The sequence below is a fragment of the Pseudopodoces humilis genome, chromosome 7 (assembly GCF_049639895.1).
Source record: "Pseudopodoces humilis isolate 2021_Gansu_Grassland_sample_001 chromosome 7, ASM4963989v1, whole genome shotgun sequence".
NCBI classification, from domain to species: domain Eukaryota; kingdom Metazoa; phylum Chordata; class Aves; order Passeriformes; family Paridae; genus Pseudopodoces; species Pseudopodoces humilis.
Genome location: NC_142206.1, coordinates 26528962 through 26555784, shown reverse-complemented (window position 1 = coordinate 26555784; position 26823 = coordinate 26528962). Strand labels below are relative to the sequence as shown.

Here is a 26823-nt window from a genome sequence, read left to right as displayed (position 1 = left end):
TCACCTGTAGGCAAGAGCATTGCGGCTCCTTCAAAAAGTGATGAGGGCGCTTAAAAGTGTAAAACATTTGTTCAGTGCCTATAACCTTGCAGGGAAGATCACTTTTCAGTCTTTGTTTCCCTCTAACTACAAGTGTGGAGACCATCCTTCTGCAGTGCCAGAGCCAGGTGCTTTGGTGCAGGTGTGCAGCAGTGCTCAGCTCCCGGGCAGAGAGAGGAAGAAGAGGAGGAGGAGCTGGGGATTGCTCAAGTGGTGGTGGCGGGGTGAGGCTGAGCTGAGTCAGGCACTCACACACCTGCCTGCGGGCTCCTGGCCGCTTAAAGCACAAGGAGCTGCCTGCCTGAGACTCCTTCAGACACATCCACTACCACGTTTCACACCTGGCTCAGACGGGGAAAAGACCACGATGGGGCTGTTCTACAGCAAGAGCCAGGTAAGGAGATACAAGAGGAGGCTCTGCAATGAGCTGAGCTTGCTGCCCTTGGGGGCAGAGGGGACCTGCTGTGGGATGGGATGTTTCACCTCTTGTATCTTCAGCTCAGAGAATTACCCTGAGCACCGAGGCTGAGAGCAAAGCAAGATTTCTTTCAGACTGGGTTTTGTGCTTTGGCCTTCAGAAATGCAAAAACCTCAATGATGTAGTAATTTTCTATTTTGAAAATTCCCAATTAATAAAGAAAAGTTACCTTTTTGCTTCCACCCAGCTGGGCTAGTCAAAACAAAACACTGAGGAAAAATAAGGAGTTATCACTAATGCCAATGAATGCATAGGGAAAGTAAGGAAACTAATATTACATGAGATGTTAAATACAGCTCTCTTAAAAATTGTGGCAGTTTTGGGGCATAAAGGAATGAATGGTAATGTACTGTTATATACTGATCTATGTATTTGTTGCAGTGATACTCCCTGCTCTGTCAGCAGTATGCATGAACTGTCTCTCATGTTTGTTGCATCACTACTCAGTTTTTTTCTTTCCTCTTGGTTTTTGGTGTGGTTTTGTTGGAGGTTTTTTGGGGCTGGTTTTCCTGTTGTTGGTGGGATTTTTGGTGGGGTGTTGTTGCTTTATTGGGTTTGTTTGTTTGGCTGGTTTGGTTTTCGTTGTAATTTAGAGCACTAAGTTTATATTTTTCCTCTTTTTAGTCCTTCAAGAAGGACATTATGTAGGGGGAGAAAAGTACCTCAATGTCAGCCCCTACATATTAAGTACCACATTTTTCTGATCCTTGTTTAAGATGAAAGGATGACATTCAAAGTTGTTTCCTTGTGAGTTTGTTAAATGTCTTTTAGGTTTAGGTGGATTTCCAAAATCATAAAAAGGCTTGGATTGGAAGGAACCTTAAAAATCATCTAGCTCCAACCCCACCCCCAGGGGCAGGGATATCACCCACTATCCCAGGTTGCCCAAGGCCCCATCCAACCTGCCCTTGAACACTTACAGGGATGGGGCATCCACAATTCCTCTGGGCAACGTGTTCTAGTGCCTCAGCACCCTCTGAGTAAAAAAATTTTTTCTAATATCTGATCTAAATATCTTCTTTTTTAGTTTAAAATTGTTCCCTCTCTTCCTATAACTAGCTGTGTAAAAAGTTAGTCTTTTGTTTAAAAGCCACCTTTAAGTACTGGAAAGTGGCAAATATTTCCTTTGATACATTCCTGAGAGTTTTTCTTAAAGGAAGATTGATTTATTCACAGAGCTGAATTATTCACAGAGAAGTAATTAGAATTGTGCCTTTCACTCACTCCTCCAGAGAAGTTTGGGATAGGTCTCTGGAAGGCCCTTTCCAGGTCCTCATTTTTTAAAAGCCAGCACTGCTCTATATCAGACATAAGACTGTAATTATGTAGCTATAAATCAGCTGATGAGCAGCATCATTACACCATGATATCGTTACTCATTCCTGCCCTGCTAGATTGTTTGCTGTTTGTTGTGAAATATATTGGATATATATGACATCCTGTTAATTTTCTCAGACCAAGATGTGTGTCAGCTGTATTAATAGCAAAGAAAGGCTCTCTATCACATCTTTTTATGAGATTGGGTTCTAAGAGTCAGATAGCTCAAGCTGAAGGTTACCACAAGTGTCCTCAGAATGGAAAATGGAGGATGTCAGAAGCCTGGTCTGTGGTCACACCAGGTTACAAGAATTCTGGGAAGAAGTCAATGCACAAGGAGGAACCTCAGTTTAGAAATTATTTTGTTGGTTGGAACTGAAACAATTAAATTCTATCTCTAACTATACTTCTGTTCTTCCTTTTTGCATTCTCATCCCATGCATTTTGTGTGCTGTTCAACAGACAGAACCGTCTCCATGCAACTTGCTCACCGTAAAAATCATACAGATGAAAAATGCCAGGAAAGCAGACTTGTGTGAGTACCTTTGCTATACCCCTGGAGCATCCTCCTGCTTGTAAAACTACTCTGAATATATCAAGTGTCACAAACACCACAGACTATATTTAAAAGGAGAGAGGAGATGTGTGTACCCTTGTATCTTTGTCAATATAATACTGAAGTCTAGCCACCAGTTGTAATGCAGAACATATTTGCACAGATTACATGAAATATTTCATATCTGAATCTGCAGATAAACGTTCTTTTATTCACAGGAAAGATTGCAATAGGAATTTTATTTCCATGGTTCCTTCTTACAGCAATGTACACCCTGTGTAACCCTGGGCTTGCCAAAGAATATTTGATGTGAGCTCAGGACTGCACACTTGGCACCTCTTATGGATTATCAATTTTCATTCAGCAGTAGGCATGGCTCACAGTTAGCTTTTTCTGTTCTTAAATATTTTTACAAACTGCCCAAGAATTATAGTTTTGCAAATATTTATTAATGGTCCATAAATATCTGAACTGCAAAGCATTAGAAAAAATGGCTTGAATGACAACCACCTCCTCCTATCTGAGAAGATGGCTGATCGTCTTGCATCTATTTATTTATACACATAGAAAGATGTGAATGCACAAAGTCTCTATATGAGCAGGACCAAGCAAAAGTTGTTCACTTAAAAAGATCCAGGACAAGATATTTTTGTGCCTTTACAACATTATTTGCTTCAAGTTCTGCAACAGTTTTTCTAGAGACAGAAGTTACATGAAAAAGAGTTTCTCACTCTTTTAGTGAAGAGCAGTAAGATGCTTTGTTGTTGATGAATGTATGAAGAGGAATCCATGTGAACCTTCTCACTGGACTACTTCTACAGCATGGAAAGCATATTTGAAGCTCAGTTATAGTCTGGAGAGAAATCCCTTTCTACAGCTAAAACCTATTTGAATGTATAAACATGTACACTGAACGGAAAAAAGAAGTGTGGAAAAATTGCAACCCTTAGATAGCTCCCTAGATATATCCCTATATCTAGGAAATCTCCATAGATAATGATGTTCTATTAAAACATCTGCATGACAGTGAGCTTACCAAACTTCCTCTCGACCTTTTTCTCATCTAGATCAATGCTTTTCATTTTCATCTTTAAGCTGGTTTTTTTTTCTGAATGGGGTTTACTATGTTTTGATGCTGTCCTATCCAATACTAGAAAATTTCTAGGGCATGGGACAGATAGTGAAATGCTCAGCCTTTTCTGCTTCCCAGTCCAAGCCATGTCCCACCTGCCTACAGAGCTTTCTAAAGAACTATTTGTGTGACAGAGGTGATTTTGGAGGGGACAAAATTTTGCACAAAAAGTCCAGGACAAACACTTGCAAAAGATGAATGATTTACTTGTTGTGGACATTTATCATGTAGGAAAAGAAAATCATAGCAGTCAGGGAGCACTGCCTTGCTTATGTTTAAATGTTGACTCTAGTTTGATTGACAGCTGCTTATATCCAGTAACATTTAACTTACTGAGCGTGAAATTTGTCAGAGGTATTTATCATAAAGATTTGCTTTTAAACTGTTTAAGGACATATTTTTCTATGCAGCCAGACTTCTGTAAGTCACAGATTCCAATGACAGGCTCTTCATCATATAACACAAACCAATATTTCAAAAGTTTAAAAGAATTAATTTAACCTCTGCTTAACTTTTCTGACAGTGTAAAAGCTAGTGCAAAAGGAATGTTCATAACTTTATAGGACTTCCACTGAGAAGCAGCAAAATGGGAATCTTGAGATAAAAAAATGCAATTAAAATTTTGCTGGTTCGTGTAAAACCAGGGGAGCATTGTTGAGTTGATTCAGTCTTCTTTACAGTTTCCCTAGAGATTAGCTTGAGACAGGTTTACAAACTCAGAGACACATATCCTCCATCACCAGCAAAGTAGACTTCTGTATAGGACCATTTTCCTAACACTGATCTTTTTTTTCTCATTCTTCCTTTTCTCAGCCCTGTTTTTATAACTTTCTCTTTCTTGCTAACTTTTATAGCTAGAACAAGTTGGCAAGAGTCACCTATTTTTCATTCATCTTAGCACTTTCTGACATTTTATATTGGCTTCTTCTATCCTTGCCAGTTGTGCCTAACCTTGTACTAGGTTTCTGTAGAGTTTTCAGATCACTTTGTTTAATAGTCATCTAATGCTTAAAAGGTCTCCCAGCCTGGTGCTGCAGGTTAACTTTATTATTGGTTTATCTGCTCCATTTTCCAGGTAATAGAGATGGGAAAATTAATCCATAACAAAAGAATCTCAAAACCTCACTAACTTCTCTTATGGAATGTAAAAGACCTTTAACAGGAGTTCAGTGTATAAGAAAGTATTTTTAACTACGACAATTTAAAGGGTCTCATTCTGCTTTTAAAACCTGAATCTTTTTAATGCGCCCTTCCCACTGATCCCTTAGTTTGTAATTTATAACACTAATTTCCACTCGTGTATTAATGCATATCTGATATCATTGATAACACATATGACTTTAGTGCCTTGTTTGTCTTCTTCACATGCCCCTTTCTCACTGAGCACACCCACATGGTCATCAGGTTCATTTGGCCTCTTGATATTCCTGGACCTGTGATTGCTTGCCAGTTCCCAGGTTGGGGTGTGTCCTCCGCAAGCATCCTGGTTCCCTAATGGGGTAAGACTTGGATGTGCATCAATCCAACCCACCCTTAAAAACACAGCTTTGTCTGCTGAGATTTTTCAAATTTCAAGATCAGCTGCTCACCTTGGGCAAGCACCATAGCTCTGGAACAAACAGAAAGACATGGCTTTTTACAGCATGTGGTTCAGCTTGGGAATTCACCATGGCAGGAGACCATGAATGCCAAGGTTTATGCAGGTTGCAGGCAGAGTCTGGACAAGTTCATAGAAGAAAAAAAAAATCCATTCAAAGTAGGCTCAGGAAGTCTCTATCTTAAATTGTGAGGGCTAAGAGAGCATTAAATGATGTTTTCCCTCTTATACTCTCCTTAGAGATTCATCTATAAATGTGATGCATGATGTCCATCCTTGATAAGACCAAAGGTCTTTCCCCCCAAAAAAAGTGGGCAAAGGGACTAAAAACCAAGATGCTACAGAGAAATTAAGTATTTAAGTGGAATTAACAAATGGAAAAGCAAGGAAGCAGAGTGTTAGAGTGTGAAAGTAGGCTACTGCATGGGGATACTAAATTCTGCAATTTTAAGCCATCATTCTCTGCTTCCTGAAAATGCCTAAGATAGGGACCTCAGTGGACACTGAATGTGGGCCCTTGGCTATATGGACCTTGACCAGTATAGAGTTAAAAATACTCTTCATAATTTTCTTAGTAAGAAATTGTTTTTGCTTTTACAGATTTTTATTTTTTTTTAAACTTTGCTTTTTTAATTTTGGAAACTTCAAGTTTTGGATATTTTTAATATAAGGCCAATTTGGGTGCTGTATTTTATAAAATGTTTAAGTGTGTTTTATATTTTCAACAGAACTTTTTACAGAATTGCATAGAAATTATGCCACATATGAGATCAATTCATGTGTGAGTCTCTTGAGATCCTGGAAATAAATATAGTCAGTGAAATACATTATTGTTTGAAGAACTGTGTTCCACCATGATACTTATTGCAGGAACATGCAGACTTCCTTTGGTCTGTTCTTGCACTGTTGTTTTTGTTTCATTGTTATTTATTACTTACTTCACCATTTAAGCAGTTGCAACTATAAACCAACAGCCTATTGTTCTAGGTGCTGCAAGAAATAGGATTATAAAAGCAGAGGATGTGTACTGGTAAGGACAAACAAGGAAGGTTGTTTAGCAACATCTCAACAAAGGAGTGTTTTAAGGAGGGATGTAAATGAGATTACATAAATACGGTTTTAGGGATACTTGTAGGGTGCTCCACCCAGAGTGAAGGACAGGGTGGGAGAAAGTGTGAAGGCTTTTTCTTGAAGTTTATCTATTAGAAGATGAATACTGAATGCTCCCTGGGGACAGGAACTGATCTTCTTGGACAGGACAAATTCTGGTAGTCTCTCTGTAAATTGCTTTCTGGAATGCCATAGAAGTAGCACACATTGGTATTAAAATAAAAAAAATAAAAAAATTAAAAGTTTCAATGACATCAATTATCTCAATATTTTGCCCTCTAGAAGACAGCGATGCTGACTTGTCCCCTCACCCTCAGCCAGATACCTACTCAGCTATGAAGTGGGGGAAAAAGAAGAAAAATGCTCCTCTCATCTGGTGTGATATCTTATACTCTGTGACTTGGCTGGATCCAAGTACAGGGAGATCAGGTCAAGGAGATGCTCTGGGCAAACAGTGTTTGAGATCATATTCTTGGTTCAGGTCCTTTCAGCATAAGAAGAAAAAAACTATACCATTAGTGTCATGAAAAATCCACCTCCTAGAAACAGTGAGGAGCTAAATTGAAATCCATGAGGAGAAGGATGTTTGAAGCTTTTGCCCAGGTTACAGGTGGGCTTGAAGCTTGCAGCTGTTAAATCAAAAAAGGAAATGGAATTGATATTAAAATGTTTGATTGAGCCGTGCTTGAATCTGAGCTCTCTATGAGGCAGGTGAGATTTCAGCTCGAGCCAGATGAGTGGGTGTCCTGCTGTTTGGGATGCAGCATGGGGCTGTGGCTATGGTGTTTATTAGCATGGGTCATGTTGTTGAAATGCTTCCTAATGGTAAAGCACAATTAAGATCCAGTCCTGCCTGCTATTACCCTGGAAGATAATTAGACACAAGATAATTAGTGTAATAACTGGACAAGGAGACCGTGCTTTCATAAATACCTGCTGCCACACCTGCTTTTGGCCGGATATTGCCCCACAGGAATACCACGGCTGCCATCCCAAGCATGTGTGACAGCTGTTAGCGTGTCATGGTGGAGGGGAGGCACCCAGCAGGTCACTGGTGTGATGCTGTGCTGTGTGTGTCCCGTGAGAGCCCAGTTGCTGTAGTTGGGTTTTGGTTAGGCTTTCATACAGGGTGATGGAGGTTTGCTCACACGTGGCTGGCAGTGGGAGCCTTGTATGTGTACATGAAGAGGCAGAGGGATACTGCAGTGAGACCCACCAGGGCACAGGATGGGCTGTGGAGTGACATTTCTCACACACCCACTACTTATACCTGGAGGTGCTCAGGCAGAACATCAGCCCGAGGTATCAGAGTTGTGTAAAAAAGGTTCCTGGGTGTTGCAAATGCCTCTCAACATCTGGAAAATAATTTACAAACAAGAGATAATTAGGTTCCAGAGGATGCTTCTGAAGCACAAAGGGCATCACCAAACATATTTTGCAGATGGGAAGAGCATGCTTGTTTAGTGGCTGCCAGAATTCTGAGAAAGTCAGAGGTCTGAATGAGAAGTCAGAGCTCTGCTGTCTGACAGGTACTTATTTCTTAAAGGTGGAAGATACAGTGCAGAAGCAGATAGTGACCACTTACAGTCAAAAAATAATTGATGGAGTTTCAAAATAATACTGTGTTCTTTGCAACAGATGAAGTCAATGTATTAATAATTGGGAAATGTCAATTAAATAAACTTTGGTTCACCCATAGACTTACCCATTTGGATCCTTCTGATCTTTCTCAGAGACAAGAGCCAACAGCAATCCGTGCTAATATCAGTCTGGGCTTCTCAAGATCCCAAAAGATTTTTATAGGAACATTTTCTGTACATAGACACAACTTTGGGAGCTATTAGAATTGTTAGAAGCTCAGCTGATTTCTGTGTGTTTTGATGTTTTGATTTTTTTTTAAATCATATATCTTAATATATATGACAACTACTTTATTGGTCAAAGTTACTCTTTCATTCAGAGATACTCAGAAAAAATGACTTAAGCCTCAGGGAAGTCATGGGGGCAGAGGAGGAAAGGCTGATTTTGTTAATTCTTGAGTTACACATGGGGAGTCAATAATGGGCCAAGTCAATTGTTTTGTGTTTCCCAAAGTCAAGTCTGCCAGTAAAACTGTGACAAGACTTAGGCCTATTCAGATGCAGTTCAGATGAAGGTGTGTCTGCTATGCAATGGCAGGAATGCTTGAGTACATGGCATTACATAAAGAGGAAATACAATTCTACTAACAGGACTGGCATTTATGGCAATGCTGTCTTCGGCACTTGTGTAGGATGTCATCCCTAACTAAGAGATCATGTTCTGTAGGGTGACCATCCCTGACTTTTGAGTGTGGGTCCACAAGATTGTTAATCTAATGATTTCATTCTTGCTGTTTTATTTCCTAATAATGATGACAAGTATATTTGCCAGTAGATTACTCTGACCTCAGAATGAAAGTGCTTGTTGATGATGCAAGCCCTACACACTGCTGCTAACCACTCCTTCCTACTAAAAGCTCCTACAATGGAGCTTTTACACTTTACAACTGGCCTCTTCAGCTGAGAAAGGAAAATAGAAACACTAAAGCTGCCCTCCCTACATCTAGAAACATTAGAATTAGTAGGAGAACTTTGACCTGAACACGCCTCGAATGGAAAGAGCAGAGCAATGCAATTTTGTGCAAAGAAGCAATATTAGCTTGCTCTGTGCTGGGAAGCGCAGACAAGCTTCCACCTGTACATGAAGCATTGCAAAAACCTTTGCCACTCTGGCTGAGGCACAGAGACACAGGTGGAAATAGTGACATTAAGCAATACCTTTTTTTATACAGCTTTATTGCTGAAAACTCTGCCCCAATACAGCTACCTCTCAAAGCAAATGTTATCCATCAAACTCAACATTTCAATGCTTATAATATTCTTCACAGAAGATTAAATTCCATAATTTCATCTCCACAGATGATGAATCTTCTTTTCTTGAATTTTTTTTCTTAATATTTTGTTGAAAAACTCTGTTGTTGAGTGTTTCCTTTTTTAACTTTCCTAAAGGAAGAAAGCAGACTGAAATAAAGTAGAAAATGGTAGATGTGCCCTCTGTGACGGAAATTTGGCTTCATACCAACCTTAAATGCAATGAGCTCTTGACTCTTCTGCATTGGCAACCAGAGGTCATACAGGAAAGAAAGGATGCTCAGAAATTAGATGAGACAGACTTACATCCAGAGCTACTCTAGATGTATAAAGGCATGTTCATGCTTACCTGTGGAAGCCCAGTGTGTAGGAGCTGGGCTCTGTCCATGTGCAGGTCCTGTCACAGCTGCTAATGTCCACGGTGGCCAGCCCTGTGAGGCCACTGTGTGTATGTGCCCCTGTGTGTATGGATGGCTCTTTAGCAACACAGCTGTATATTTTGAATGTTTACTTTTTTTTCCCCAGGACTTGGAAAAAAATAGTTTTCAAGAAGAGCACACTGACAGGCTTTCACAATAGTAAAGCACGATGGCTGTCTAGCAGAAGCTTGATAGTACCCTAGCCAGTGCCAGGCCTTGATTCTGTGTATTGCTTTGTGTACAGAGCTTAAAAATGCCCACCTTATGGGGACTAGATTGTTTCATTGGTCGATTGCTTTCCGTGTCTTCAACAGTAAGTCAGTCTGATTGCTATGTGAGCCTGAGCCTGCCAACAGCTTCAGTGCAGCATTTCCGCACCAAGACCGTCCAGAACAGCAAGAACCCAACATGGAATGAGACCTTCCACTTCACAATTCAGAGCCAAGTTAAGGTAAGAATGCAGACCTCCAACAGCTGTTCTTATCAGATATCAAGCATACTATGCATTCCTTCAACTCTGCTGGTCCTTCTGAGAATCCCTTGTGAAGTATTGACACTCTCATACTGTGCTTATTTAGATTTTGATAGTTTGATAAGACTGTATCTTCCTGCATAGTCAATAGAGTACACAGAGAACAGCTGCAATATTTCTATATTTTCATTCTTTCCCAAGGTTCTTCAACTAAAATGAAATATCTGTAGCATGTTATATTTGTTAAAACTTTCATATTCATTTATTTTTTCCCCAGAATGTTCTGGAGCTGAAGGTTTGTGATGAGGACAAAGTAACTCAAGATGACCATCTCCTCACTGTTTTCTTTGATGTCTCCAAAATCCAGCTTGGAGAAAACATTCAGCTAAGTTTCCAGCTGAATCCACAGGTATGGATAAAATGGTTAAAACTCAAGGACAAAGCAATAAGGGGTAGGGTCAGGTGAGAAAATGCTTGTGTGGAGAGCACCCCAAGAGGGAGCAGAGGGGAGCAGCCACCAAGAGGCCCTGCAGTATGCATTCCACTTATTCTGCAAGGCCTATGCTAGGAGTCTGCTAAATTAATGGATAAGATGCTAGAAGTATATGATACTAGAAGCATAACAGATAGAACACCAAGGAAATTAGATCTGCTGCATGTACAGCAACAAAAGGTGGACACTGGTTTATAGAGACCCCTGAAGGGCACAGATTCCTGTAGGGTATCTCTCTTCACAGGCGACTAAGCTGCGGTCACTGCCTTAATTTTCTTTTGCAGGGGAAAGAGGAGCTGGAGGTTGAATTCACAATGGAGAGCAGGTGCGTAAGGTGAAATAGCTGGAGGTGTAAGATGGAAACACAAGGTTACTGCTACAAATCAGTTCATGCTTGCAGCCCCCTAGCACTGCCAACATCTGAATAAAACAGAAGGTAACTTTGGGTAGAGTGTTTAATGTAGAAGGAATGCATGATGGTGCATGGTATGCATGCATCTACACTGGGCATCCAGACACAGAGAAGCAAGCACAGGTGCTGGTGGGAGCACAGAGATATCTCTGATGGCAGCTGCTCACCAAGTCAAAAGGCACAATCTACATAGGAGGAAGTTTTAAGCTTTCTCTCTTTTTCCTTACTGTGGGATCCCAGATGTTTGCTCTGTCATAACATTTTTTCTTCTGTGTTTTGCTGACTGTACAGTTAATGGAGAGAATAAGTATGTACATCAGTCCTAGTGCTGCTGATTTTTAAGGCAAATAGTAATTTTTTCCCTGTGTTTTTGTTGGTTTTTTTTTAATGGCATGTTGGATGAATTCAGAAGCTTTTTAGCTCTGATTCCACAGGTTTGAGCTGAACAATTTTGGGCAATAGTGTGATTATGCCATCCCTGTGTAAACTGTCTTCAGTGTGTCAGAAAATTACCCTGTCTGATACAGTGAGGACCTCCTCTGTTTGGTGGATTTCCGCAAATGTTGTCAAGTTCAGACTCTAACCTGTGAGAAGTAAACTGGATTGAATATGCATGTGGAATGTCTGATTCTGTTTATCTGTGCTGCCAGTCCAAAGGTAATGAAATAATGCTTAAAGAAGAGTCAGAAGAAAGAAAAATAAGAATGTGCTGGTTTTGAATGTTTTCCATTTTGCCTTTCAGTCCAGATCCTCCAGAAAACATTGTTACCAATGGAGTTCTAGTGGTAATTTTTATTTCCTAGTCCTTTTCCCTGCTGTATAAGAATGCTTGTTGCAAAGCTGGTGTTAAAGCTACCAGGCCATTGTGGTGGCATGGAGGCATTGACCAAGACCAACACACACAGCCTAAAGCTGGTGTTGGCATTGGCTTTCCCATGTGTCCCAGCTAGTGACTCAGGCTGGGAGAAGTTAAAGCCGTGAAGACTGTGTGCTGCTGTCAGTGCTCGCCTCTGCCTAAACTGAGCTGAGCTCAGGGGTGTGACATCCTTCCCTCTGCCCGGGAAGAGATGGGTACCCCATTTGGAGAGCCTTCTCCTGTGGCTGATCCTCCCCCAGGCCCTTGCAGGGCTGCTCCTGCAGGCAGAGAAAGCAGATCCATTCTCTTTTCTCGTCTCTATGCAGTCTGCTATTTCCCCTGGGGAAGTCCAACCCCATCTCCCTAGACCTGGCAGAGGGGTTACAGGCTGACACCATCTCTCCCTTGAGGTGTATGCCCCAAGACCCCGTGGGAATGTCTCCAGTGGACTGGATGAGGTCGAGCTCTGCTGACAGTGAATGCCCTTGTCTCTTGCCCCTGCTGTCTCTTACAGTCCCGTGAGGTTTCCTGTTTGGATGTGCAGGTGAACGACGGGAGGCTGAGGAAGGACACTATGGGTGAGCCTTTCACTGTCTTATGGAGCAAATCAGGTTGCCACTTAATGGCAGAAGCAGTCAGTGTTTTACACTTGAGCATGCTGGTTTTAAAATTCTTTAGGATGCAAGACAAAATCTCACTGATGCCAGTGGCCTGTGGAGATGGTTGTAGTTGATCAAAACTATACAGATTATTCCTGAATGTGGTGAGATGAGCATGTGGTCTAATACCCCCACAAAATATTTTCCTCTGCAGTGACGTCTTACCAGATACTTACAATTTTCCAAAGCGGTTGTGAAAGGAATTGAGTTTTTTTGGGTCCTAAACTGAAGCTAACTTCTGTTGTTTCTGGATTCTGGGACAAAATAATGGGCAGAATGAGAGCAGGGCCTCTTTTACTATCTAACTCTATAGAATTTCTTTAGGTATAAAAATATAAGACATGCCACTGGGTGAAACACAAGGCACAATATGTTAAGAAAGATATTTGCTGCACACTTAAAGCAGTGTGTCACTGCCATGTCAAGCCCATACTTGTGGAATTGTGTGCCTCCTATGCAATTTTTAAAGTATCTTGTTCTAACATCCAGTTGAGCTCAGTGAAAAAGTTTGCTAGATGTGACTGAAAATGCTTAAGTGAGGTAATTATTTTGAAGGCTGACTATGTAGTTTGGAATGTGTAGCTTTTCGGAATATATTTCACCTTGAACCTTGGGTGGGTTGATATCTTTCTTCATAAAGACTGTTTTTAATTCCTTCAGCAGACATATCTGATGCTTTTTGCATGAAAGGAAAAAACACCAGACACTATTTTGCATGTGCTAGAAATATTTCAAAAGAAATATTACAGGTTGAAGGAAAGAGAAGCATGATAGAGGGACTGAGATTTAACTGATACCAAAGAGAACTGTGGTCTGATACAAAAAAACTGTGTTTCTCCCAAAAATCCAAAATTTTCAAAGTATCTCAGCAATAAGACAGTGTGTAATACTCAAACATTATTCTGGTGTAATAAAAAAGGCATTTTGCACATTTCAGACTTTCAGAAGAAAGAATAGCCAAACTATTATTGGCTATGAATCATTATCTAAAACAGAGCTGTAGTCTCTCCTATCACATGTCTATCTGAGTGCAGTGGTGCTTAAGTTTGACCTACCTGTGCTCCAGAGAGGAAGTTTGCATTAACTGTGGACGGATCATATGAAGGAACGCAGACGCACACGCTGAGCTCCTGCCTGTGCCCGACGTCCCCGGCCAGGTTCCACTGCATCAAGTACAACCAGTCGTCGCTCACTGTGGCTCTGCCGCGGCGCAGACGGCTCAGCAGGGTACGTGAGCATCACTAACATGTAGCTCTTTCTCTGGGGACCTCTAAGAGCTGAGTATGTGTGTGTAGATCTGCGTATGCTAGCAATTGGTTAATGCATATATGTGAGACAGCTTTAAACTTTTTTTCTCCTTTATTTTTTTTTTAATAGGTAACTTGTTTATTTTTTGTCTTACCCTTTTTTCCAGTCTATATCAAGTCAAAATGAAAGGGATATGAATGAATCTGTGACTCTACCTCTGAACTCACTTCCTATACAAGAGAAAATAGCAATAGGAGAGGTAAGAACCAGTCTTTCTGAACAGAAAACAGCCCAATATGCATTCAGTTTGGTGGATGATCAGTCTTAGAGCTTAGTGATTCAGCTCCTGTCAGACACGAAGCATGCTATGGTGTAAGGTGTGAATGACAGTCACTCTGCAAGTGTGCCATACTTTTTCTTTTGTTCTGCACATGGATCCAGGCATGCTCTGTGAAACCCTGTTCTGAGTTTAAACTAACTTGTTCAGGACATGTCCAATATGTACATTCATCAACATAGTACACACAATAACAGTAATGGGTATGACAATTAGGCCTTATATTTTCAAAGGGAGTGCCTGAAGTAGAAGATAAAATAGAGATCATACATATGTGTATGATTCAGATGCCCAGCTTTCAACAACCTTCCCAAATAATGAATGTTAAAATACGAGGAGCTGAGGGGCTCTAAGCTCACCTAGCTAGGGTGAATGGCTTACTTTAACTCAACCCAGATTGTGCTGGAACTTGTGAAGGTCTCTCACAGTCCAGACCATTGCTGGCCAGATTCTCTGGCCACATTGCTGAATTCAAAATAGTGAAACTCAGGCCTTGGATGGAGTGGGGGAGGAAGGCACTGGAGTAACTACCTGAGCATGCTTACACTGTTTCTATTGTGATTTTCAGGACAGGACAATTGACTTGTACACAAAGGCAAATGAATGGTAAGTGAGTCTCCAGCAAGACCTGATTCTGTAACTGGAGGACATCTGCTCCTACACAAAGCTCACTTGAAATCAGCAGGGGTTGATTCAGGTTCAGATGGGAACAGATATGTGAGTTCATTATTGGGTTGTAGGCTTTTATTTGTGAGGTTCTGCTTTTTAATTGATGGCAAATTAAATCATGGGTCCCCTGTCCTCCAAATTTCCAAGCTGCTAGTGCATCTCAGAAATAGGTCTTGATTTATGTGCACTATTATGCCCACAGATGGAGTGAGGAGCTCTGCAAAGAAATCACAGTTCTGAATTAAACAAACAAAATAACTTCAAGGCATCTTAGGTATTTCTCTAATTTCACAGCTGCAGTGCCTGTTGACAGTGGTTATCTAGTTACAGGATGTATGGCAGCACTACTGAAACTTGAAAAATTAATTATATGAGCAAATAAAACCAGAAGTCTGTAGTAGATACATAGTGGACAGTGTGTCATGATTTGCACTGCCTTCCTATTTGCATTCTCATTTTCAGCTACAGCAATTAGCAGAGGTCTGTCTGTGGTGCTGTCGTTCCTTATGTATTACCTTATACTGTCCACAAAGTGATCTGTAAACACACACAAGCACAGCTGGAGTTGTCCACAGTGACTAATAATACAATACCTGTGCCCTGGTCTCAGGACCCAGGGTCTGTGTTTCAGACCAAGAAACCTTGACGCCCGCCTGGGCTTTGACCTCTGCACAGATGAACAGAATTTCCTGCAAAACCGAAAGAAGGTAGTTGCTGCTGCTTTAAAGGATGTTCTTCATCTGGAGGAAGATCTGCAAGAGCATGAGGTAAACCAGTTAAGGGCACTTTTGGGGGATTTTTCTCTCTCCTTTCCCTCAAGCCTGGAAATGAGGGATGATTTTTTTTACCTCCACCTGGATAAGCAGTGAGGATCATTAACACCAGCTCATCCTCCAGGGCACATTGTCACCAGTGTGGTCTCAGCTGGAGAGTTCAACTGTCTGTTTTGATGAGCAAAATCTGTTTCGACTCAGCTTACAAGTGAATTATTTGAAGGCATCCAAACCAAAAGTTTGGTCTGCGTTTCCTTAAAATCTTCTTTAAAGTGATAAGACCTAGTATATTCCACATGGATGTACAGTATAGAGAAATGTTGCTTTATTTCTTAATTTATATACTTTCTTTTACTAATGTCTGGATGCTGCTTTTGTATTTCTGTAATCTTTCAACATTATTTGTGCTTTAATGCCACTCTTTCACCTATGCTTCTCTTTTATTTTTTTTTTTTATTTTTTCATTATTATTTTATTTTATTTTTTTTTCATGTCCAACAGGTGCCTATAGTGGCTGTGACCACAGCAGGGTGTGGCATAAGAGCACTCACTGCCATGTATGGCAGCATTTTGGGTCTCCAAAAGTTGCGTGTTCTGGATTGTGTTTCATACATCAGTGGTTCATCTGGCACAACATGGTGAGGAGTCAGTTTGATACTGTTGTTTGGATCTTGCTGTGTTAAGAAAAGCCTATGTTCTGTCTTGGTTTCAGAAAGGGTAAATGTGATCAATTGAGTTATTGCTTCCATCTTCGGGCTATGAGTGCCAAGAATGAAAGAATTATTGTGACCCATCCCTAACCGAAAGAGGAGACTTTATTAGAAGTGTAAATATCCTTAATCCTATGAAAAATGATCCTTTATTATTATTTACTGTTTGACAGACACAACATTGACAGCTGGTGTAGCTGCTTATGTTGCATCTTAATCTCAGATTAAGTGATTTTTGACTGATTGCCTTTAGACTTGCATTTCTACTCAAAGCTCAAAGAGGAGAATAACTAAAAGATAAAATGATATGCACCCAAAACTCTACAAAGTTTATTATTTGAGTTTCAAAAGCATCTTGTTCATTTCTCCCTGCATTCCATCATGTTTCCTGTCTGCAGGACAATGACAAAGCTATATGAAGATGCTGACTGGTCGCGTAAGGATCTTGGGGAAGTAATAGTTGAAGCACGGAAGCAAGCAGCCAAGTGCAAGATGGGGGCTTTTTGCTTGAAAAGTCTCAGGAATTATTACAGAGAGCTGAGCCAAAGGACCCAAGCAGGACATAAAACATCTTTTATTGATCTGTGGGGGCTCATGATTGAAGCCATGTTAAATGATGGGGTAATGTCTATACACCTTTCTTCTTGTGAAGCTGTTGACTGAATATTTACAGTCATTGAAAGAAACTTTCAAAGAGCCCTAGGAAGAGACACCTGGTCAGTAACACTGTACTTGGTGCATAGGCAGAACATCACTTATTTATATAAATAACTTGGAGACACAGTGTATGTCTATCCTGGAGCCTGAAGTGGGATTGAATGTATCAGAAATGCTCATGCTAGCTCTAAAGTAAGCAGAATGCTTATTAACACTACAGCTGTGCAAAAAAATTTCAAGGTTCTTAGGTGTTTTTTATAGCCTTATGCTTTTATCTCTCCACTGCCGCAATATTTGCACAAGCTGCCCTCTTAACTTGAATATAGTGAAGATGTACCCGTTACGTCCAGCAGTTTGTGACTTAGTGATAAGTATATAGACCCAGAGCTGCTGAGATATATTAGCTACAGTGGGTGCCTTTCAGCGCCTTTGAATTTGATTTCTCAGGATCTTCATTATTTCTAATTTTATTGTAATTACACAACAAAAACTTTCCACACTTTCTCCAGGCTGATGATAGCTGGAAAAAAAGCTATTTTATTTCAAAATTCTCTAAACATGGTTTGCTTTTTGTCTAGATGAAACAGATAAAATTAAATACTCTTATTTCATATCATATTTCACACAGTATTTCCAGCCTCAATGCTACATGGCAAAATTTGCTAGAATTTAATTTGGCCGAAGTATACTCAAAACCTCCATTACCTGTATAATTTGTTAGTATTGGACAGCTCAAGGGCTTTTCCTCTGTGGATGTTAACTTTCAATATAGTATTTAAAAAAAGAAATCTCAATTAGAAGGGTCATTAACATGCAGCCTTGAAGAACTCATCATTAACAGATGAAGGATATGATAACACTTGGATTACCTGGATATGCCATATATTCTAACTTACATTTAACCATACAAAGCTAGAACAGAAAGTGAAGTGATTCAATGCTGTCATTGTATACTGAAAGCTGAACATGGCTGGTTGTCTTAAGAGAAATTGTTCCTGCTTTCTCGTCCTCTGTTATTCAAACACATGGAAATAAATTTAGAAGCAAATTCAGGAAAAAGATGTCTTAATCTTTATGAGCTGATGTTTTTTAGGAACTGACTATAAGCTAACTATTTGGGTTTTTTTTTCAAATCCAGAAAAGTCACCACAGACTTTCTGATCAACGTCAGGCAGTGAACCAAGGTCAGAACCCACTGCCCATCTACCTTGCCCTTAATGTCAAGGACAAAGTTGCCACCAAAGATTTCAGAGGTAATGGTTCAATTGTGAAAAAGAGCTATATTTTCACCCAGGGAGATAGCCTTTGGGGATACAGTAAGTAATGATGAATTCTCACTCCAAGCTCAGAGAAGCAGAAATGTAAAGAGTAACTGGGTTGGCACATGGTACACATGAAGAGTTCAGTATTTTTTAAGAGCTCTTCACATGTGATTGTGTATTTTAAGGTATTAACTTCAGACTTATAACACAACATAGTTCTGTGACAAAGTCTCAGAAATTATATGGATTCTTCAAGAAAGTGATTCACTAGAGATTTAAGTTTGTTTAATATATGTTCTGGTCCATGATGGGAGTTGAAACTATATGATCTCTAAAGTCCCTTCCAATCCAAACAATTCTATTACTCTGATTTTCATAGCTGGCTAAAGGCAATAGAAGTCAATAGGAGTTCTAGTCCACCTTGCATGAGAAAACTTTGTACTCACTAGATAAAAAGAATTTAATTTTTTTCCCAGCCCTGAGATAGCTCTTTTCCAAACCTGGGGACAGTGTGAATAGCTGGTTCAGCAGTGGCTGTTGGCAGGGTTTGCTCAGGACATGTAGCTAAGCCAGTTTTCTTGTGAGAGCTAGTGTCTGAGAGCCTTATTCCAAGCCTGGCAACTGGACTATTTTCTATAGTGGAGCTAACTTTGGTGCATGTGTTGGCAGAATGGGTGGAGTTCACGCCATACGAAGTGGGCTTTCTGAAATACGGCGCCTTCATTCGTGCAGAGGATTTTGGCAGCGAGTTCTTCATGGGTCGCTTGATGAAGAAACTCCCAGAGTCACGAATCTGCTTTATGCAAGGTAATTCAACAACCTGGGGAGTGACAAGATTTTAATAGAAACATTAATGATCAAGGAATTCTCCCCCAGAAACCTGTTGTTAGCATGAGGCAGCAGAGGTACTGGGTCAGTCAGCTGACAGACTTCCCAGGGAAATAGTCACAGCACCAAGCCTGCCTGAGCTCAAGAAGAGTTTGGACAAAATTCTCAGGAACGGGGTGTGATTCTTGAGGTTGTGCTGGGCAGGGCCAGGAGCTGGGCTTGATGATCCTTGTAGATCTCTTTCAACTCAGGATATTCTATGATTCTGTTTCCTAAGATTCATTTAACTGCCCTTGCCAGCAAAGCTGGTTTTACTATGTGGTCTAAGATAAAAATTAATATGGCAAAGAAGTTGTCATGTACGTTTCTGAGAGCTTTGGAGGCAGCATCATTTCCTGTAGCTTGCAAAAGCTTTTCAAAGTTGGAAATTTATGATACTCTCTGGAAGCCAAATGAAAAGCTGAAAATAAATCAGTGGTGTGAGAAAGAGAAGAACCAGAGAGGGAGCTGGCTGAGAATATTTATTTTTCAAAGGAAAAAGGAAATGAAAATAGGAACATGAAAACTGAATATAAAATTTAAAATAAAAAAAGTTCCAGGTAAAACATGGTGAGAGGGAAAAGACTTGGAAATGTTTTCTGAAATAAGTTTGCTTAAATAAGTTTGCCTTTGGAGTCTACCATTGAAACAGATGTCTAAACTTATGCAAAAATTGGATACAAATAAGAAAAAGTTAGAGAAGACTGGGAAAGGAGCAGACAGAAGTTTTAAAAGAACTTGTGTTTACGTCTGCATTGCTTATTATACATCTCCCACTTTCTAGGAATGTGGAGTAGTATCTTCTCCAAAAATCTCTTGGATGCCTGGCACGCAGCTGACAATTCAGAAGATTTCTGGCACAGGTGGACACAAGACAAAGTGACTGAAATAGGTAAACCAAAACACCTTCCTCCAGACCCCTCTGATAGGGTAACTGCACTCACTTTTCCCATTTTTTCAGCTTTTCTGTCATCCTGTTTCTCTCAGTCTCTGGGTATGGGACATACCAGAAAAATGAAGTTATTTGATTTTACTGAATAGCCAGTGCTTTGCTTAAATAGTGAGACTGTGACAAGAAGGAAAGGCAACATCAGATAGGCCTTGATGTAAAGGAGATAGGGATGGGCACATAAGGTGATCCCCAAAGTGTTGTCTTTAAAAGGTTGGGAAATAAATACTTCTGTCAAAGCCTCATGTCATGTATTTGCTAGCCAGGGAGAAGCTTGATTGTTTCTGTTCCATTATCTCCTTTCCCTGCACAGCACATCCCTCCCTCAAATCTGACTAAACGGAAAACTTAGTAGATGTCAGACAAGGTCAAAGTGGTGGAGCTCTTACACCAGCTGAGAAGCAGCTCCATACTGAAAGACCATTCCTTGGAAATACTTAGGAGCATCTTCATAACAAAATTCAAGCAAAGTCAGTGAACAAACTTGGGTCACATTTTTGTGGACTATGTTTTCATAAAAGAACTCCAAAGCCTTATGTTTGAGTTTATATAAATAATTTGCAAATTTTGTTGAATTCAGGTGTCCACAACTGAACCAAATAGAACAATCTAGCTTTTTAAAAGTAAAAATATTTAGTTTAAAAGTAAAATGCTAAAATTTTCCTATGCTTTTCAAAATAAACTTTGAATTTAATATTTAACCTATATGAAATCTAAAAGCAGTAATCCTTTAAAATGTATTAATAAAATTAATTCCCCTGTTTGTTGTTTGCTTGGGAAAGTGAATTACTTAGTGTGTACCAAAATCATACTGTTTTGTGAGAAAATGTTCTTTTAGTCATGTGTAACCAACCAGAGTTTAGAAAACACAAGTAAGTTTATACTTTTGTCACAAAATTAACTGGAACTCACAGCGGATCATAGGGAAAAGAATGCAATGCTGATCCGTGAGCACACAATTACAGAAGACCCATTGACCCTTTTACCTTTTTGTGTCTTGCCTCTTCTTAATTATAGTTATAATTCCATTTAATGACATTTATCTGTGTATCTCCAGAGGAACAACCAGACCTGCCTGAGAAGCCGTATGAGATGGCCACATGCGTTTTCACTCCTACGAGTGGCCTCTCCACCACGCTCCGGGAGATCCTGACGGATCGTCCTGCCGTCTCCAAGTACCACAACTTCCTTAGGGGCTTCCAGATGCACAACGAGTATATCCAGCATGAACATTTCACAAAATGGAAAGGTATGGATGGCTCTCCTGCCTACATGTCTCATTGGAGCAGGCACAGGGGCTGGGAATTAGTGAGGGACATTTGCGTGTCCTGAAGAGAACAGAGTGGGTTTTGTGGATACCTGTTAGTGCTCACTGAGAGGAGAGAGAATGAAGAAACTCCTCACACCTTTCACTTTCAGTAACACAAATGTTCAATTATTTAGTCATTGGGTACTCAAGGTCCTCACAGGAATAAAAATTGCTAGGGTGGGGCTCTGCATATAAGGCATCATCTGTATGGGTTTTGGTGCAGTTCATGGGTTTAGAAATACGACAAACAAAATGTGAGTGGAGTGGCTGAAGGAGCTTTAGGACTGCTGAATGCTACCCACCTTAAATCAAAGGGAAAATCCTGGATGGGAGGGAAGCTCACCTTCCTTTTGTGTTCTAACTTGACAGAGATCTTTCTGCAGTTTGCTAATAGCTCTGAATCTTCCACTCTTTAGACACATTGCTGGACACCTCTCCCAATGACCTGAGAGGCAACTCGGAACACCTGGAGCTGGTGGATGCAGCTTTCTTCTTTGAAACCAGTTACCCACCCCTTATGAGGCCAGAGCGGAAAGTGGATGTCATCATACACTTAAACTACACAAGTGGATCACAGACATTGGTGAGAAGTCTCAAAACAGATTTTATTTCACAACAGCTTTTGCTTTGATTTCCACTACTTTCAAACACATGTCTGTGAGACATGGAACATAGTGGAATTTAGTAAACATGCTGTTTTCAGAACCTTAGAAGAAGAACGGAAATTTCTAGAGAGGAAAATATGAGTATTTTTCTCAAGCTACTTTTGAAATACCCTTAAGTTCTTCACCAGTGAAATACAGACAGGCAAAGTGAAGTTAACAAAGTCTAGTTGCCATGTCTATTATAGTCTTATATATAATATTTAATAGCACAAATGAAGTTGGGAAACTTTTGTGACTCAAGTGCTGAATTTAATCTGTGTTTTGCTTATTTGCTTTGTAAGATTATTTTTTTTTAATGTTGATTTTCTAGCAAGAACAGCCTAGTGAGTAATGGGTTTCTTAATCTTTATTTTTATCTCTTCTAATAAATACATATTTTCTCTCTAAATAGTGGACTTGAAGCAAGGTATCAAATGCATTTACTGCTCCAGCAGAAATCTAATTTGGTTTAAATGGTTATATACATTTTGAAAGCAGTATTTACCACATAAATAAACAGTTTTAGACTTCAAAATATAGAAACAACTTGTAATTGTAAACCTGCCCCAGAGAGACACCCCAAAAAAATACAGAGTTCAGTGTTTAAGGTTCTGTCAGTTTTTCAAGTGGAAGATACTTCAATCCTGCAATTATACATGAAAAATACTCGTCTTGGTACTGCAGTGGAAATTACAATAGCCTCAACTATACTTCTTTCTTGTATTCCGAAATCTTTTGGAAATACTTAATTCAAAATGAGGTGATACTTTTTTTGTTAGATAATTTAACAAAGCTGGTCATCACAAATGGACTTTCTGATAAATGCTTTTAGTGCTATATTTTGAGGTCTAAAATATATTATTTGAAAATCTCATGTTATTTCTTAAATTCTTAATACCTTTATAGTTATAGATATCAGTAAGTTGGTCTTAAAACCTTGCTAAAGTTTACTGAGGTCAAATCACAGGTTATCCTGCTATGTAAACAGATAATGGGACTGGGAATCCTACTGTCTTAGACTGCAAATTTAGTTTGGTTTAGATCCACATTTTTTCTGACTTAGTTCTCCTTTAATTAATGGTCTATAACATGATTTGAATTAATCTGTTCTGTTTCTACATCATAGTCTCATTTTAGAGATGTGCCTTAGTACAGGTTTAAACTCTTTTTGCCATCTTAATATTAGGTGTTTTCCTGGAAGACTATTTCCAAATGGCTCCTCAGGTGACTGAAAAGCAGTCCTTGGGGCTGCAAATGTCCACATTATTTCTGGGTGTCTGGCTCTCAGTCTGTTCCGTGCAACTTTGGATGAACTGCTGGGCTTTGGCAGCAGTCTGATCTTTGCTATCTTTTGTGTTCCTTGTGCTGCTGCTGTCGACCAGCCCCTGGAGCAGGCTTGCAGATACTTTGCAGAGCAGGAAATTCCATTTCCCTGCATTGGACTGATGGATGATGAGAAGAACCTGAAAGAGTGCTATATGTTCGATGGTGCAGACACTCCAGGAGCTCCTCTGCTGCTTTATTTTCCATTAGTGAATGACACTTTTCAAAGATATGTAGCACCTGGTAAGTCAGCAGTACCCAGCTAACCTTATTGACTCAAGGAATAGTTCCATTCTCATTCCCTGGGTGTTTTTTCCTCTACCCAATAGAACCCCCTCTTTGTTTACTTGTTCATACTAGTGAATAGATTGCAAAATGGGATTATTCAAACTGTTTGCAAAAACTGGAGTGGTCTTGTGCATAATTTTGTTTGTGTCTTTGTGCAATTCAGGGAATAGAAAAAATGTGTTCCTCAATTAGAGGAATGGAAACTAATCTCGTCTAGTAATTTCCAGAAGTTTACTTTTTTTAAAATTTTTTACTTTCGTTTATAGAACAAAGCATATATTTCAAATTATGTGTGTTTTTATGACAGTCAAGTCTAGGTGAGAATCACAGTATCGAATGGTTCTGGGGAGGGTCACTGTGCCTTCTATCTAGGCCATTGAATGATGGTAGAATATGCTGGCATAACAAAGCAATAGTATATGAAGTACTCTTCAGGACTAGTATTTGAGACGGAGACTGCTTTTAAGATGGTTTCTAAGCCAACTAATATTCTGCTTCCTCTTGTCCTATATATTTCTATTCCTTTTAGTTTCTGTTGTACCAAAGATCCTGCCTGGTAAGCCTTGAGCAGGGGAGACCACACAAAATGATGTGCCATGCGTTGGCCAGTAGATGGTGCTGATTGCAATAGAAATGACATTTCATGACATTTGTTTTACTCCAATAGGCTTTGTTCAGGAGTACATTTCTCAGAGACCATAGCACTGCACTTATCTTCATATTAATTGCACATATGATCTCTCCAAGTTATTATTGATCTATCAAGTATGGCATTTCTGTGGGACTATACGAACACATTCCTTTTTTTCTCTTGACAGGCATGTCACGTACTGCTGCTGAAATGGAACAGGGCAAGGTTGATATCTCCAGTTTCTCTTCTCCATACTCAACCAGAGAGGTCTCGCTGAAAGCAGAAGATTTCAACAAGCTTCTGAAGCTGACTAATTACAACATCATGAACAACGAGAACATGATTCTTCAGGCTTTGCGCACGGCTGTGGCACGGAAGAAACAAGCCCTGAGCCAGCCAGTATCACAAGCACAGCCCTCTGCTTGAACAGCATTTTCCTGTCCCTTACTCAGCATTTACCAAGGCAGCATACATACGATAAATACTTCACCATTCTTGACAGAGGCCATGTCTTTCTAAGTAACCTTCTCAATCTTACGCAGAATTGGGGTATTAAACTCAGCAGTTTCTCTTGTTAATACCATCTCACTCTGATGTTCAAAAGATGAAGATTCAGCTGTGTGTGATAGGGAAATAGCATTAGCTCTATTTGTCTGCACTCTCTTATGGTGACTAGTTGCTAATATTTATTTCACATGCAAAATATTTTGGCATTTCACTGGGACTATTGGTAGCAAAACCATAAAGCCCTTTTCAGACACAGAAGGTGGCGACCATGCAGTACCAATTTAAAACATTTTACTTTGTTTTAATAACCTGATTTAAGAGGCCTTCTACCTTTAAAAAGTTTTGTTTCCCCGGTGCTTATTTTTGGTCATGAATTGTTGTGAAATAAATATTTTGCAAAGCATGTTTTATTTTTCAAATTCGTGTTGAACAACAGAGCCAGTGGCCATTTAGGTGTTTCATGATACATAATCTTATCAATTAAATCAAACTTCAGAATTTGTTTTGAAGGACTACTGCTATTTCCTCTCACAACCAACTGTGTCCTATCCCAGATCACATATAGATTCTGCAATTTTCTCCCTGAAATGCAACTTTTTTTATAGTGTATTGAACTATTAAAAAACCAGAGAGCACATGAAGGGGATTGCAGGATGCATGGTAATTGAACACTGGAAACATTAAGTAAGATACCAATTTTCTGCTCACTGCATCACAGTGTATCCCATACTCAAATACACCTGAGGCCAAGAAAGGTCCAGCAGAGAGAAATGTGGAGCTTCTGTTTTTGGCGTGAATTCTTCCTCAGATGTGAGTAACTGGAGAGAGAGAGGTATTCTTTTTGAGATCTGGAGCTGGTGAAGAAGTTGGGTTTTGCTGGTTTTAGGTAAAAGTCACACAGGAGCATTGTGAAAGAAAGGCAGATGCTGGCATCTAGGAGTTTGTCAAGGGTCAGCCAAGATGAGCCTTACAGAAGCCCTCAGAGGCTGGCCTAAAACAAGTAGGCAAGAGCTGTAGCAGAGTTTCTCCTTTCCACAAATAAGGTACATAGACAATTTCTGCCTTATATTCTAAAATCCTGCTTACTGTTTTATCTGAGCAGCCACTCATGAGCTCAAACTAAGGTACCTGAACTGTCACATTGGGTATCATGACCGACTCCTTAATACCTGACAGGGAGGGTATCATTATACTTGTCAAAGTCCTCCTGTGACTGTAAAGTTCTGGGCATTCCATCAGCTTTGTAAAGTCTCCAGGCTCTGAGGAGCTCTGGTGCAGATTCTATTCTCAACTGTTGTTCCTTGTTGGGAATATTTTTGTAAGGTTTGGATACTCTGACGTTGCCTGTGAGCTTTTTGATAGGAATGGTGAGCACCTGCTCCTTCCTGGTTTTACCAGCATCAGACTGGTTGGAAAACATGTATTCCTGAGACAATGGAAACAACTCTGTAGATGCCTTGTACAGCCTGCTTCACCTTTTGTATGTCCCATCTCAGAATTTGTGATGCACTCTAAAATCTCAGATGATCTGAAGCAAACCAGAAATGGTAGCTTCTCAGCCACTGGCATGGTGTTTAATATGTTCACATGAGATGTTTTGTCCCAAGGGCCTGTTCTGGTACTATTACTAGATTTTATTCAAGCAGAAGCACTTGACAGCCAATATCTGGGATGGGCTGTCTCCAGCTCCATGCCCTGCAGCATTTGCTGTGGAGGAGATTCCAGCAGACAGAACCCTTGGGTAGGAGAGGTGACAGAGGCCTAGAGACCGGCCTACTGTTTTCCTTCCTTGTACTAAGTTGAGGTAATACATTTTTCATGGGTAAAACACCTTTATTTTGTATACTACCATTATTAATATTTCTTCTGTTACTATGTGTTTCTTATCACATTGTTTTTTGCTTTCAGTAAATTGTTATATCAACCCATATATCTCTCCTTTTGTCCTTCCCTTACCAGATGGGAGGGGTGAGAGGGGGTGGCTTATTTAGAGTTTACTTTCTGGCTGGTGTTACACCACCACAGGGTGGTCCAGTCATTCCCTACCTCAGCTGAACACTCCTGTGTTGTCCAGTTTGGCCAGGTTTTGGTAGCAGAGGCTTACAAGGGTGGCCTATGTGAGAAGATGCCAGCAGCTCCCCCCATCTCCAACAGAGTCTATGCCAGCTGGCTCCAAGGCTCGCCCCCCTGGCCAAGGCCGAGCCCATCAGCGGCAGCT

General features: G+C 40.1%; 1 protein-coding gene across 1 annotated transcript; it reads left to right on the top strand.

The window, feature by feature from the left end:
- The first annotated feature begins 321 nt into the window (after positions 1-321).
- LOC102106432 (cytosolic phospholipase A2 epsilon-like) lies at positions 322-26546 on the top strand. The gene is made up of 20 exons (XM_005522495.3): positions 322-433; positions 2297-2369; positions 9854-9990; positions 10289-10420; positions 10789-10829; positions 11659-11701; positions 12287-12350; positions 13498-13658; positions 13846-13938; positions 14585-14622; positions 15296-15452; positions 15960-16096; positions 16567-16789; positions 17964-18078; positions 18757-18894; positions 19739-19846; positions 20961-21152; positions 21629-21795; positions 23239-23422; positions 24286-26546. The coding sequence occupies exons 1-20, from the start codon at positions 407-409 to the stop codon at positions 24522-24524; spliced, it is 2469 nt and encodes an 822-aa protein (XP_005522552.2). The 5' UTR covers positions 322-406; the 3' UTR covers positions 24525-26546.
- Positions 26547-26823: the final 277 nt, after the last annotated feature.

Bases quoted from the DNA above. Each gene is read 5' to 3' on its own strand.
- LOC102106432 (XM_005522495.3), top strand. From the start codon at position 407: ATGGGGCTGTTCTACAGCAAGAGCCAG. The intron at 10,421-10,788 runs GTATGGATAAAA...TTTCTTTTGCAG, and splicing joins GTTTCCAGCTGAATCCACAG to GGGAAAGAGGAGCTGGAGGT. The intron at 16,790-17,963 runs GTAATGTCTATA...TTTCAAATCCAG, and splicing joins AAGCCATGTTAAATGATGGG to AAAAGTCACCACAGACTTTC.